Below are 15,454 nucleotides of genomic sequence, written 5' to 3' on the forward strand. Positions count from 1 at the left end.
CACCAGCCAATCTAAAATAAAACACTATCAAAGTAGCCCCAAAACATTGGTACCTAGTAGATGCCGAAATGGATGCCTTTAACTTCAATTTTTTTTGTATCAGTACAAATCAAATCATCTTTTTCTAGTACAAATCCTTACCCTATTTTACATAAAACTTTTACATAAAACTTTACCAACAGATTCAGCATTCTAGAATATATTATCAGTGCTTAATACTTTAAAAGTATGCTAAACATTTTACAACATTAAAATATGAAAATATTCTCTTGCTAATGTTACCATTATACTGCTAGGAATGAAACAGTCTAGAAGGGTACACTAATATGTTCAAGCAAAATGTGTCTAAACAAAACTAGATTTGGATCTATGGACAAGGCAATACTAAATAAACATTCTTAATTTATACTAACAGACTAAATATTTTAAAAATATAACAATTAGTTCAGATACCAGACTTTAGAAAACTATGGTTGAAAGACAGAAATGGATGAACAAGGTTTTAGTTTTTCTGTCCTAATATGAATCGAAGTAGAATCTATCAAATAAATTTTATAGTAATGGAATGACAAAACTAATTTCAGAATCAGAATGATTAATACTGGTGGGACTCTAATATTGTTGCAATTTGTTCAGTTAAAAATAGTTAATTCGGCTACTAATTTGACAAATTACTAGCACTATATTTTGTCCAACTACCAACACTGCATGATTGTGTATATATATTTTAAAGATAAAGATCTGAATGATTAAGACAATAGCAACTATTTGAGATTATGAAAGGACTAGAACAGAAACAGTGATTGTTAGGATGTGAATGAAGAACAGGTAGTATGTAGAACAGTTCAATAATATAAAGAGGTAGTGGACAAAGTAGATTTGGGAAAAAGTGTGCTATGGTCAAATGCTGAAGACTGCATTATCATCCAATGCTTAAGAGGTAGTACATGATGGTCCAGTGTTGAAGAGTGCATGGCAATCCAATGATGAAGAGTGCATGACAATTCAATGATGAAGAGTGCATGACAATCCAATGCAGAAGAGTGCATGACAATCCAGTGCAGAAAAGTGCATGACAATCCAATACAGAAGAGTGCATGACAATCCAATGCAGAAGAGTGCATGACAATCCATTACAGAAGAGTGCATGACAATCCATTACAGAAGAGTGCATGACAATCCATTGCAGAAGAGTGCATGACAATCCATTGCAGAAGAGTGCATGACAATCCATTGCAGAAGAGTGCATGACAATCCACTGCAGAAGAGTGCATGACAATCCATTGCAGAAAAGTGCATGACAATTCATTGCAGAAGAGTGCATGACAATCCATTGCAGAAAAGTGCATGATACTTCAGTGTTGAAGAGTCCATAAAGATAGTGCAATGCTGAAGGGTGCATGATAGTCCAATGATGAAGAGTCCATAAAGATAGTGCAATGCTGAAGGGTGCATGATAGTCCAATATGAAATAGTGCATGACAGTTCAATGCTGAAGGTATGTGATAGTCCTATACAAATTTGTGCATGATAGTCCAGTGCTGAAGGTACACGATAGTCCAATACATAAGAGTGCATGAAAGTTCAATTCAGAATAGTGCATTTTAGTCCAATGCAGAAAAGTGCATACTAGTCCAATGTTCAACAGCCCATGGTAGCCCATTGCAGAAGAGTGTATGAAAAGTCTGTTGTTGGAGATGCAAAAGTCCAAAGCTACGGTAAATCCAATGCTAAAGAATGCATGACAGCATCAGTGCAAGAGTGCTTGACAGTCCAATGCAAGTGTGCACAGTAATCCAGTGCTGGAGTGCATGATAGATACAGATGTAATAAAGTGCTTGAAATGGTCAAGTATTGAAAAAGAACAAAACGGAAAACTATATTTGAAATACTGAATGACAGCAAATTGTAAGGGAGCATGCTATACACAGAGATAGAAACTAACTACAAAACAAATACTGTGTTATAAAATGCGAAATGGTAGAGAAATCATAACAAAATAGACGATGCAGGAATTTGGTAGGAAGTGTATAAGAAATAGATTAAGAACACAATACTGGGTTACAAGATTGATGGAAACAATTGTCACGCAAAAGACAATATGTGACATAAGGTTAGCTACCCAATTCAATTACATAATCACCAGCCAAAATAAATAAATAAATAAAAAAAGGTTGGATGATTAATGCAGGTCCACAAAAAATTCACATTTAAAAACCGACTTTGTTTTGGAGGTAATGGAGGGGGTAATGGTTATATATACACGTACATCATACATGTAGGTAAGACATCACGTGCAAGGTTATGATAACATACTATGGGAATTACATCACGACCATATCTGACCAGCTGGAGCCACAGACTGTACACAAGGTGACCGACCAATCACAAGTATCAAGACAAATCACCTCATTAAGTTTTGACAAAGAAGCTGTTATTTGATTGGCTGCAAGTGCTATGAGAGAGTTATCTCTACAAGAAGGAAGATCAGGATGAGAGACATATGCAACATCACTCAGTTCAAGGCTCTAGAAGAAAGAAAGTGGAAACAATTCAAAATTTCTAGCAAGTTAACTTGTTTAGCTTGTCTTCACTTGTCTGCTGCACTTTGATGACATTGATGGTGAAAAAGATTTTTTTTTAAATAACATTTTGCAACTATTTTAGCTACAATGTCTTGCATGCTCTGGAATTAGATTTTTTATGGGAGTTTTTCAGAATAGCTTTAATATATCCATTGGAAAAGATAATTAAATATATGTATATTTTTAGCAATTTAACTAATTTAGCTTGTCACTTGTCTGTTCCACACTTAGATGATGTTGATGGTGAATTTTTGGAAGAGCTTTAATATATCCATAGAGAAAGATAATTTATTTAAAAAGTCAATTTGAAGCAATTTAACTATTTTAGCTTGTCTTCACTTGTCTGCTCTGCATTTAGATGAAGTTGACGGTGGATTTTTAGAAGAGCTTTAATAATATACATGTATCCAAAGAAAAAAAAATCAGTAAAAAAAATGAAGCAATTTAACTATTTTAGCTTGTCATTTGTCTACTCTGCAAATAGATTGTTTTAGCATGGATTTTCAGAAGAACTTAATATATCCACACAATTTCTTTTTAGCTTTGTCACTTATACTCCACATTTAGATTTTAAGTTGAGAGTGGATTTTTAGAATTTAACTATCAATATTGAAACTATTAATCACATTTACTGTCAGTAATATATATTAGTTGGGTACATTAAGGCTCAAAATGCACATCTGTTAAAGCAAAGGGTGAAGGGGGTAACTGTGACAAAAAAGACATGTAAATAAGCAAATCACAATGTAAAAACAGTCTATTCCATCCAACAACCATTGAGACAAGTTGCTTACAAATAAATCCAAAAATTCAATAAGTCAACATCCAGAAGGAAAAAGGCTAAACATTATCACCAAGCCTGGAAATAAGAAAAGGATTGGTGCTGCTCAAGTCAATGGTGGGAATCCGAAGAGGAAGACCAATCAGCCCTTGTGTTATTTATTGAGAGAACAAAGAGATGAACCACAAGAGTGCGAAGCGAAACAAAGGATCCATCTGTCTATAGTGTACCGTATATAAATGTTAAGAGTAGTAATGTATATACACATGTATATGTATGTACATGTATGTACATGTATAAGGATTAGTTGTGTAAAACAGTGTGTACATCAAACACCCAAAAAAACCTGTCAATAAATATACAATATGATTTATCATTTGTATTTTATTCTGGTGTTATATAAATAAATAAACATTTTAAAGTCACAATTTCTAGCAATTAACTGCAGTCGAATCCACTTAATTGCATATCGGTTTATAGCATAAATTGGTTATTTGCATATTATCTGCTGCACAGAACCTTTTTGCATTAAACCAATACAAATTATACTGCATTATTGAATAGCTTTATAAACATATATAAATCGGTTAATTGCATAATATATTTAGGTTTTCACTTGTCTGTTCCACAGTAAGATTTGGCCATAAGAATGAAAGTTATAGATTTGCATCTACCAGCCGCATGCCGTGAAAGGTACCGCTGAAAATGTTCATTATTTACAAAACATTTCATTATTTGCACAAAAAAAGGCACTTAATGATCATCACACAAATTCAAGTTCCAAATCGTCAATAGTGGTAATGTCTACGAGGTCCTTTGCACCAAAACTGCCATCTCTGTCATAAATTCTGAAGTGTAGCCCAGTAGAGCATTGAATCCTCAAGCAGGAAGCAGTACATTCCAAACATTGATGAAAATTGCTAAACTCTTGATGTGTCGAACGATGTGATAATAGATCAATAAAAATAATGAATAATGAATAATGAAAAAAAAAATTTTTTTAATTGTTCGGACGCAAATCTATAACTTTCATTCTCTTGGCCTTTATGTTCATGTTGGATTTTCAGAAAGACTTATAAAAATGTACAAATCAATTTCTAGCAGATAAACTATTTTAGTGTTTCAATTGTTTGTTCCACAGTTATATTTGTTAAGTGTGGATTGTTAGTAGGGCTTATTAAGAAACAAAAGTAGAAAAGAAAAGGAAAAAAGGAGATATTTACCAGAAGGTTCATTAAGTTTCTTATAATAATTTCTTATAATAATTTTTAGGGCAGTCGTGGGAACTGTGATTAAAAGTTTCTCATTTTATCAAAATGCATTAAAAAATCTACATAATTAAAAACAATGGTTCTGATCTTGACTAGCTGTAAGGATTTCAACTTGAAATAAAAGTTGTCCATCTTGCTGTGCACCCAACTGATGCTTGCAAAGTATTTATGTGTTTATTATAATTATTATCATATGAGGATTAACATACAAGAATATACGTATTACTGATTGATATATATCAGTAATATTATTAAAGGCAATACATTTATAGGCAGGGCTCATCTTGTAAAATGTTACACAAATTAAAAACAATTTCAGTAGTCTTATAAATTATTCGATAACAAAACATGTATCACCCAAACACAGGTAGTGAAATATTTGTCTAACAATTGGCTAATAATATATGTCTATTTACTGGGTGAAACCCGTATAGCACCAAAGTATTAGACTTAAGAACTAATAACAGTGGTGGATCTATGATTTTGATGATGGAATGGTTAGCTTCTATGCATACTTGCAGTTCCACATATCTCACCGAGTGTGTGCACAGGTGCATCTGTATGGGTGTTTTCAGTGAACAAAAAAGAGAAGAAAATTAAAAGTGCCATTTTTTACTTGGCAGCTCAAGCGGCAGTTTACCCCCCTCCCCCCAGATCCACCACTGAACCTATTAAAAAAAATTATTTTCTTCTAATAGAGTACAATTAATAAATTATATCATTCACCAATGACCTAGAAAGACATTTATTTTAAACGACTACAAACAATTAAAAACTTAAGCAATTTAAAAATAAAAAATAAAATAAGACCATCACCAATGCAAAAGTGTGGGTTTTTTGTGGGATTTGGAATGATAAACAGAATACATACATGTGTTAAGCAGCCAACAAAGGAGTAACACAAAGTGGCCCTTCAAGACAGGTAGCTGCTTAATACAGGTCAGTTTATACTAGATAACTTGGAAGAATAAAAATGTGACCTTTCAACACAGGTGCCCATTAGAGCAAGTTTGACTGAATATACAGTCAGACCTGCTCAAACAGCAACAGTGACATTTAGTCTTCACTCACATTGTCAAAAAGTAGTACAAACATACACTTAGTTATGCAAAGAAGCCACCATTTGATTGTCTGTTAGCTAGGTGACTGTTTAACACACTTTGATGAGAACTGTTTAACATTATCATAATGTTAATCATTTTCCTTACCCTTCAACACAATCCTGTCACAGACGATATATTAAACAATTTATTAGCAACATAAACCTTTTTCAGGGTTTAATGCCAAAATTTAATTACAATTTGATGAATATAATCGGAAAATCGGTAGCCAAATTTTGCTATACAGAATTATTTTCAAAAATAAGATTTCTATAAAAATGACAGTTTTCTAATTAGCTTTTTGGCAAATTGGTAATGACTTACATTCATCAAATTCAAGTTTAAGTCACATTTGACGATTTGGCTGACAACAGCTTAAACTGCTTTTTTTTTCATTTGATCTACATAAATTATGTATGTATATGTTGTGTTTGAGTTACTGTAAACGTAAAATGACAAATATGCCATGTAGTTTTATATTTATTCTGCAAATTGAACATTTAAAAACAAAATTTAAGACACCCACATACTAACTCTTACATACATTTAAATATGAATTAGTAGTTAACCTGTCCTTGTTATTTGCCATCACCAGCAATACCACCACCACTACAACTAAAGAGTTGCCAAAGGGAAGTAACCCAGCAGTAAATATACCTCATCTAAATATTCATCTCGTTCATCAATGACATAAGAATTATTATGATATCCACCTTGATAGCCTCGGTGACCCTGTGGGGAGAGAGATGTCACATAAACACAGACGTTTTAAACATTAATCAAGATACCTGTCTAACAATGGTGTTTTTGGACGGATTTTTTAATTTTAATTTTTAATTTATTTTTATGTTTATATCCATTTAAAGTGCAATTATGTTTTTTTTTTAGCACACTCCTCGGTAGGGTTAAAGCTGGACACCAAAATTTAATCGAAATTTGGCAGATTTAACTGTAAAACCTGTAGCCAAATGCAAGTAAGTTAACATTTAGTTAAACAGAATTATTTTGTAAAATGGCTGTAAAATACATTGTACACACACAAAGGACACATAGTTTTCAAATGAGCTTTCTGGCATATGACATATTTTTGCCAAATTCAACTTTAAATTGTATTTGGAAATTTAGAAAACATAAACTTAATTTAAAACCTGCCTCATATATCAACAATCGAAGACAGGGGTTATATTTTTGTACTTGTTGGTATTCATCTTCATTGTCCATTATTTGATATCGTGTGGAGACTTTTGTGTCTCAATGTTCCAGAGTTCATAGTTCTGATTAAGTAAGAAGCGAATATCCAACATTCGATGAGAAATGACCAAAAGAAGAATCTTTATTTGATATGGATTAAGTAATTCACTGTCACAATTAATATGGCCCATATATTCTGCCAGTCACTCCATAGCAATGATTCCATGTTTGAAAATGTTCTTTCCTGCTTTCTTTTAAAGTTATTTTCATGCTTAAATACAATTAAGTTTCAAGCAGACTTTTTGTCCAGGACAGGGCAGTATGCAGTATAGTGGTTAGCTGTTAGTGGCTATAGTGAGAAAGAAGTCAAGACTAGTTGCCATACACTATATGCATTCATATTCATGACATGTGAAAATGTTGACATTCCCCTATACATAAAAGACAGAGATATATAATGTTCTGTTTGGCCAACATTTCTCAGGACTATAATGTATGCAATCATTTAATAATGATTAGTTGTGATTGGATATCTATTGTTATGTATCCAGTGAACAGCGGCTTAATACTATTGAAGTCAATTAACATGTAGAATAACTTTGAAATCTTTATTTTTCTTGTGAAAAAACAAAACAATCCGATCTGTAATTGATAATTTTAAAGATGGAGCTGCATTGTCAACTACAATTAATCTACTATAATTATCAGTTTGCCTAGCTACTTTATTCATGTTTGGATGGATGCCACTGTTGGGGCAGGATATGCTCATCTTTTGCAAACACCTGATATCATCACTGTTTTGTCAGTTATTCATGAGTGCATGTCATCACAACTGTATTTATTCCAATGAACTCTGTGTCATGCTAGTTTTGATTCAGTAAAAACCAGTCTGGAAGAGGTGGTGCAGTAAGGATGTATTGTCCAGTTAAGGAATGGCAGTCCTATTTCTGGCAGTGCAGTAAGGATGTATTGTCCATTTAAGGAGTGGCTGTCCTCCTATAGATGAGGGCACTCAGTTACAATTTAAGGAATCAGTCCCTATTTGCCAACTACCCCTTCGACTCTGCATTGTGCAGAGATATGGTCTTGATTGTGGATAATGGTTTTGTCGTACACCAGTCTATGGTGGCAGTCCTCTTTTATGTGGTGCAGTAAGGATGTATTAATACATCCAATTAAGGAGTAACTGTCTTCCTCAAGATGAGGCACTCAATAGAAATTTATGAAAGCAATCCCTATTCGATTCTGCATTGTGCAGACATATGGTCGTGATTGTCAATAGCAGTTTAGTCATTCAGATTTTGAGTAACAAATGGGAGGACTATGTCCCCACCTCCCCTGTCTTCAATGGCCCTGAACATAACACTATTGTGCTGAGAAAATGTTGGGGAGTCATCACATTACTTTGTCAGTTATAAAACCTTCTACATCTATGATTCTTATTCTTGAAGCAGCAAAGACAAAGTGAGGGGAAAAGGAACATAATCTCTAACAAAGTTACATACTTTAAAATTAAATTTAATACACTAAAAGTTCTAATTAAGTTAATTTATAACAAAAGTAAAAAACACTAAAAATTCTAAAAAAACAACAAAAAAACTAGAACAAAAAGAGTGATACAAATATTTTCTCTACATAAGCTTCTAACACATTAATGTAGATCTTATTATACACCAAAAACATTTTGTTCATGACGAAAATAATTCAACAAAACATCCTGGCCAATTTAAATTGACTTCTACAATAAAATTAATTTCAATAAAGATTTATTTTAAAAAACCTAAAAAAAAAAAATCTTGTTACTATGCCTACTAATAATCTATAACATTTACCATTAGACTACCAGAATCTGGATGTATCAAGTTCTTCAATGACCAGAACAAAACAAAACCATACATTTTGGTAAATACATTCATCAAAGAACTATAGAATTTAAAAATAGAATTAAAATGACAAAGAAAACATTACATAGCTTCCAAAATCAAACTGTGCACAAAACTGAGTGCAGAAGATATTTTGCAAGAAGATTTAACAGTAAGAAAATAGTGATGATGTGTGTTGGTGAGAAAAAAGAAATTTGAAGTCTTTAGCTGGTAAATAATATTAATTTGCACAACAGGTGCTGTAATAATCATCTCATGGTTGCACGACACATTCAGTTATAATTTCTAATGAATGGATGCTTTTGCAGTCATTGGAAAATTATTTTTAAAGTTTAAATTTATTTTGATAATAAATGATCACAATTGTGTGTGTGTGCTTGGTAAAAACCCAACATGTATGCAAGAATTAGTCTTGCATATACATATTCATGGCAATAATCTCAGTTTTTCCTATAACTTACCCATAATATCTATGTCATAAACCCATTTGATATGTGTATTTATTAACCTGGCTACAATCTAAAAAGACCTGTCTGTTTACCTGAGTATAATGTTTTGATACGATGTATAGTTAAAGTATGATGAACTATGATTTACGAAATATCAACTAAAATGTTATTTTTAAAATCTTGTATAGGACAAATAGAGTTCACTACTTGTGTTTTTTCATTGTAAAATAACAATCTCGTTTAGTTAATCAGTATATGTTTCGACAGATATAAAAAAACACTTCTGATCAATTCTCTATAATTTTATCATCTTGTACATCTATGTGAAACCAATGGCCGAATCACTATATGGTATGTACCACAACCAAGGCCAGATACATATAAAGACAACTTGTATAGGACTGTCCCCCGCAGCCTATCAGTATAGTAAAAACCTGCATGGGCTTACATATAAACACAACTTGTATAGGACTGTCCCCCGCAGCCTATCAATATAGTAAAAACCTGCATGGGCTTAATGTATATACATATAAACACAACTTGTATAGGACTGTCCCCTGCAGCCTATCAATATAGTAAAAACCTGCATGGGCTTAATGTATATACATATAAACACAACTTGTATGGGAGGACTGTCCCCCGCAGCCTATCAATATAGTAAAAACCTGCATGGGCTTAATGTATATACATATAAACACAACTTGTATAGGACTGTCCTCTGCAGCCTATCAATATAGTAAAAACCTGCATGGGCTTAATGTATATGCATATATACACTCTATTTAAGTGTGCATGCAGTCAGCATTTCTTACCTGTACACTGGAAGAGTCACCATCACGGTTCCGTTTGCTGCTTCCACGACGGAGAAAACTGAACGATCTGTTCCAGTTGTGGCCTTTATCGATACTAGAAGAAAAACAGCATTCATTTGATTTCATTAGATTCAGATATTTTTCGATATTAGAAGTAAAACAACATTCATTTGATTTCATTAGTTTCAGATTTTTATTGACACTAGAAGAAAAACAATATTCATTTGATTCCATTAGATTCTGATTTCAATACATTGAACCTGTATGCCTGAAATTTTTTGTATATAGATTTATTGTGTTTATATTTACAGATCAAGTTTTACTTTCATGATGATTTGCTTTTCTTTTTTTTTTACAAACCACGAGTCCTTGTAAGAGAATAGCTCTGATTACATAGCAACCAATGAAATTGTAACGTTGTCTTGTTACCATCTGCTATTTTCATATGAGGCAATTGTATCATGTGGTATCACCATTAATAGCTCTGATTACATAGCAATCAATGAAACTGTGACGTTGTCTTGTTACAATCTGCTATTTTTATATGAGGCAATTGTATCATGTGGTATCACCATTAAGAGATATGACATTTGTTGTGACCAGTAGAGCAGGCACGGCAGAAGCAAGTTGACATTGTGGGGTGCATGCTGACTGAGATCAAACTTAAAGCAAAGTTTATAAGGGGGTTCGGGGTATGCTCCCCCATAAAACTGTGAAAACTAGATGTCCTGAAACACAATTTCCTGCATTGTACAAGTAAAATTCATTTCTACCTTAAGATTTACTACCAATAATATTTTTGATTCAAAATTTAGCCTGTGGAGGACATGCTATTGCTTTAGCAGTACCCTCAGCCTGTTTGTTTACAAGTGAGAACACTTCCCACCTGTGTCCTCCCTCTGACACGTTGTCTCCATCAGAGTGCTCAGAATCAAGGGAAGCACTGGAACGAGCAGACGGAGTCCGCATCGCACCCATCAGGCGTTGAAACAAAGATGGTGGCCGCTGTAACACAAACACAAACACAACTTAGTGCACAGATGAATATAATATACACATTTTAAACCATGAGAAAAGCAAGTAAACACTGGAGGAGTTAGGGTAACTGAAAGAGTATCTATTGCTTGGGTTAACCTTAAGAGTTCTTTAGAATTTGGGCAATCAAAAGTGATTTGAATATTTGTTTTCTTTTAATTTTTAAACGTTTTTTTTTTAAAAGTTTTATTAGGTAATAATTAAAACTTCTGCAGCAAATAAAATCTTTGCAAAATTTATGAACCTTCTCAAGAAAAGGATCCTAATAATTTTCTCATATATACTGTCTCTAAAGGCCACCACATTAGAAGATTATAATTGTTTTGAATTATATCAAAATAAACATTGTCTTATGCATAGACAAAACTGTAAGCAAAACAAATATGAAATAAAATGAAATTACCTAGCCCTACTTTTATATAATGAACTTAGTACAGGGTCTAATTTAATTACTGCAAGACATGTTTATAAAGCTTGTTCTGGCCTATTCAAAGAGGCAACTGTAAACCAACTCATTGATGTTAATCACTTCATTGTTCTTCACAAAATTAATTAATATCTTCTAAAAACTATTTTTCCTTTTTGTTCTATGTAATACCAAAAGGCATAATATATATATATATATATTTTTTTAAATATCTACCAACCCATTGCTGATGGGTCATGTTACAGGAAACCGAAGTGTTTCTAAGGATGGTCCTTTAACCGGATGCTGATGTCGGACCTACATTACCGGTATATATATGCTGTACACCACATGTATAAATACAACAGAAACAATTAAAGGTACAATGGGGATGGGGGGGGGGGGGGGGGGGGGGGGGGGGGGGGCGTATATGGCTGACTGACATGGATAACTACATGTAAAATCTGGGTTGATTTTTTACCATTCATTAACTTAGGCTTAATTTTCCTGGTTTGGTATGTCGAACCTATAGTGGCATAGTCCCAATACATATAATTACAAGAAAAACATAATTCTTAAGCAATAATCCATAAATGCAATGTCATGAATTATTGTAAATATCAGTTTACATCAAGGATCATATCTCTAAAAGTACTTAGAAAAATACATGTAGTACCAAAGATTACGACTAAAATGATATGTACATATGAGTTTTGTATTTGCACAATGCAATACTCTTTTATGTAAATGGCCAGAATATTTAGAACATATGAACAAAAACATCTAATACAAAATGTTTCACTTCCTCTAAAAGTGAATATAACAAGTACATGTACATGTATATTTAGATAATATTATGTTAGTGTGAGAAAAATATGTAAATGAATACAACATGCTGTAAGAACTATCTACAAACACTGATGATCTCAAGAAGTAAATCCATATCCATCAAATATATAAATGAAATCTTAAAACCCCCACCAAAAAACATTTTATATATAAGAGTATTATGAGGTGGGGAAAGATAAAGGGGTAGGCGAGACATAGGGGAAAGAGATAGGGGATAGGTAGAGAATGAGAGAGAGAGAGAGAGAGAGAGAGAGAGAGAGAGAGAGAGAGAGAGAGAGAGAGAGAGAGAGAGAGAGAGAGAGAGAGAGAGAGAGAGAGAGAGAGAGAGAGAGAGAAACAGAAAAAGAAAGAGAAAAACTGAAAAAGTGGAAGGGAGGGCTGGAAAGAGATAGAGAAAGAGATTTAACAAAAGATAGGAGATATACAATTTATATAATAATAGTCAAGATAAGCAAAATCATGCTATTTGATAAAAACAGGCAAAACTTCTGTATTAAGAAAAGAACAATTCACTAGATAAAAATTATCACAATGCAAACATGCTTTATATCTATTGTAATTATAACATTAAAAATAAGCTGGTGTTCCACACATGACGACCATCTTTGATAAATTCAACCTGGAGTGTGATGGTAACTTCTACACCTGTTTTAAAGCATGAGAATACACCTGCTTTCACTACATGGGTTATATTTACCAACTATCTGTCTGTATTTCAGCTTTAATGTATGTAAAAGTACATTTCCAAAACACAATATTACCATTTACGTAATTTTGAAGAAAAAAACTACAGCATGTTTTGCTACAGCATGATGTACGAAATGTAGTGTGTATCACACAAAGCAGTTTTTAACATCCTGTTCATTGAGCATATATATATATATAGATCACATGTTGATGTAAACTCTATTGTCGTATTATTGAGGTGTACTAACATCAGTATACATTCACTATTAAAGGCACAGACCCTGAACACTAAGCTTGGTTAAGTTACAAACCTGTAACACATTTGGATAACATTACAAGAGAATGAAACAAGAGTCTGTGACACTGAAATATCATTAAAAATAAACTAAAACTTCATATTGTTATTTTTTAGATGCACGTGCATTTTTTTTAATATGAAAAATGCATTTTGTGATATTAAAACTCCAGGATGACCAAAAGCACTTTGGTTGTATGGAAATGGATTATCTAAACAATACAATATACATGTAAGTAATGTTTGATTTCAGTGATCATAGATGGCTCGAATGGTGAAAAATATGCCTTAGTGTTTAAAAACTAGGGTCTGATCGTTTAACTTTGAAATTGGCATATATCATGTTTTGGAAATAAACTCTTCATATGTATATAACATTTTGTGGCTGCTTTTTTTTCAGAAATGAAATATACAGTTTGTGTTATCGACAAGGAACAGATGTCCAACAAATCACAAAACACTGCGATGTCAGCAAAGAGAAAATGTCAATTTTATAATGCTGCACACAGGACAACAAGTATTAAACCATGTGTATGTATTACGGTATCTATATATCATTGGCTATACTGTTTATTTGGGCTTATAACACTACAGTTTGCAACAAAGAAACTTCTTATTTTCACTGATAAATGGAAGAGCAGCTAGAATACATTTTAAAAATAATTATCAAATTACGAAAAAGAAAAAAGTAACAAAGAAAGAAAAACAAAAAAATGTTTAAAAAATTTAACCAATGTAAAACATTATAAATAAAAATGTTTCAAAAATTAAACCAATGTAAAAATTATAAATAAAAATGTTTAAAAAATTAAACCAATGTAAAACATTATAAATAAAAATGTTTCAAAAATTAAAAATATTCTTTTATAAACTGATGCAGTTGGCTGGTGATGACAGAATCTAGATCTCTTGGTGGTTGCATGTGAACCGTAAGTGACTTAAGTGTTCAAGCATGCTGTCCTGTGCACACACCTCAGCTGTCTGTCCAGGACAGTAGGTTAGTGGTTAGTTGTTAGTGAGAGAGAATTCAGGGTAATGGCCTAATTACACCTATACACTGAGTTGTTAAACTCTCTCTGTGTTCATTGTGGTATACCAGGAAGTGAACCCAATGCCTACCAGCCTTTAGTTCAATATGGCTTGACCACTATATGCCACTGAAGCCGGTTAAGTAGATGCATACATGTGGTACAAACATTACCCTGCACCTCCTGTAGGAAAGGAATAAATATGTTTCTTTAATTAATGACACCTCAACACATTGTTTAATCAGCAGATATTTGGTGTCAAACATAGCAATTATGATACTTGATCTGGAATTCATGGCCATAAACAGAGATAAGTGAAGAGGGAGGGCAGTTCCCACTCCTCGAAATAGTACAAGAAAGTGACTTTTTAGTTCAGAAGTTGACTCTCTTATGGAGTTTTCTCTAGCTGGAGAATTAAAATCCATTAGTTGACACTGTGCTATAATTTTTCTTGTTTTGCTGCCAGGGATCCCTTGGGTTTGACAGAAACCTGCTGATACCAAACTAGCAACTGCTACCAATAACTTTTTGTGCTTATATCCAATTAAGATTCAAGCAATGTCCTGGGCACACACCTCAACTACTTCTGCAATCTGACCAGGACAGTAGGTTACTAGTTAATTGTTTGTGGTTAGTGAGAGGCAAATTGGTGTAGTGGTCTTACATCTACCCATCGAGTCATTACAACTCACTCTATAGGTGGAAGCCAGTACCGGGATGTGAAGCACGTATCTATCAGCCTTAAGTGTGATGGCTTAATCACAACACCACTGATGCGAATGCTACTGATAAGCAGCTAGGATCTTTTATACTGTTTTCCATATACAAGATGGCACATGCCAAGCCTTTAATATAGCAGTTGTGGAGCAGTGGTTGGAACAGGGGTGTATAATTATACAGACCCAGCAACATCAACAGATGCTGTTCTACATGCAACATGCTATATATATATATATATATATATATATATATATATATATATATATATATTTTCTTTAAAATATAATATGGTTTGGTAGAAATATAAGGATGTGAATGATTTAAAACTGGTAGGTAAGGGAAAATCACCAAAATCCCACAAT

The 15,454-nt window shown here is 33.0% G+C and overlaps 1 protein-coding gene and 1 long non-coding RNA gene across 13 annotated transcripts in view; one reads left to right on the forward strand and one right to left on the reverse strand.

Moving 5' to 3' along the window:
* LOC121384137 overlaps nt 1-15,454 on the forward strand; it is a 101,140-nt gene that overhangs the window by 20,400 nt on the left and 65,286 nt on the right. For both annotated transcript variants that reach the window (XR_005959344.1, XR_005959345.1), the window contains exon 2: nt 13,745-13,875. This is a non-coding gene — a long non-coding RNA (uncharacterized LOC121384137). The remainder of the gene's footprint in view (nt 1-13,744; nt 13,876-15,454) is intronic.
* Nucleotides 1-15,454, reverse strand: part of LOC121384134 (voltage-dependent calcium channel type A subunit alpha-1-like) — a 139,631-nt gene that overhangs the window by 17,756 nt on the left and 106,421 nt on the right. For 9 of the 11 annotated variants that reach the window (XM_041514386.1, XM_041514381.1, XM_041514384.1 and 6 more), the window contains 3 exons: nt 10,959-11,077; nt 10,073-10,166; nt 6,395-6,469 (listed from right to left, as the gene is read on the reverse strand). In XM_041514386.1, coding sequence (XP_041370320.1) covers nt 6,395-6,469; nt 10,073-10,166; nt 10,959-11,077 — 288 coding nt within the window. Of the gene's footprint in view, nt 1-5,845; nt 5,860-6,394; nt 6,470-10,072; nt 10,167-10,958; nt 11,078-15,454 lie in introns of all 11 variants that reach the window. The other 2 variants (XM_041514391.1, XM_041514387.1) reach the window with 2 other exon arrangements.

The sequence above is a fragment of the Gigantopelta aegis genome, chromosome 10, assembly GCF_016097555.1.
Source record: "Gigantopelta aegis isolate Gae_Host chromosome 10, Gae_host_genome, whole genome shotgun sequence".
NCBI classification, from domain to species: domain Eukaryota; kingdom Metazoa; phylum Mollusca; class Gastropoda; order Neomphalida; family Peltospiridae; genus Gigantopelta; species Gigantopelta aegis.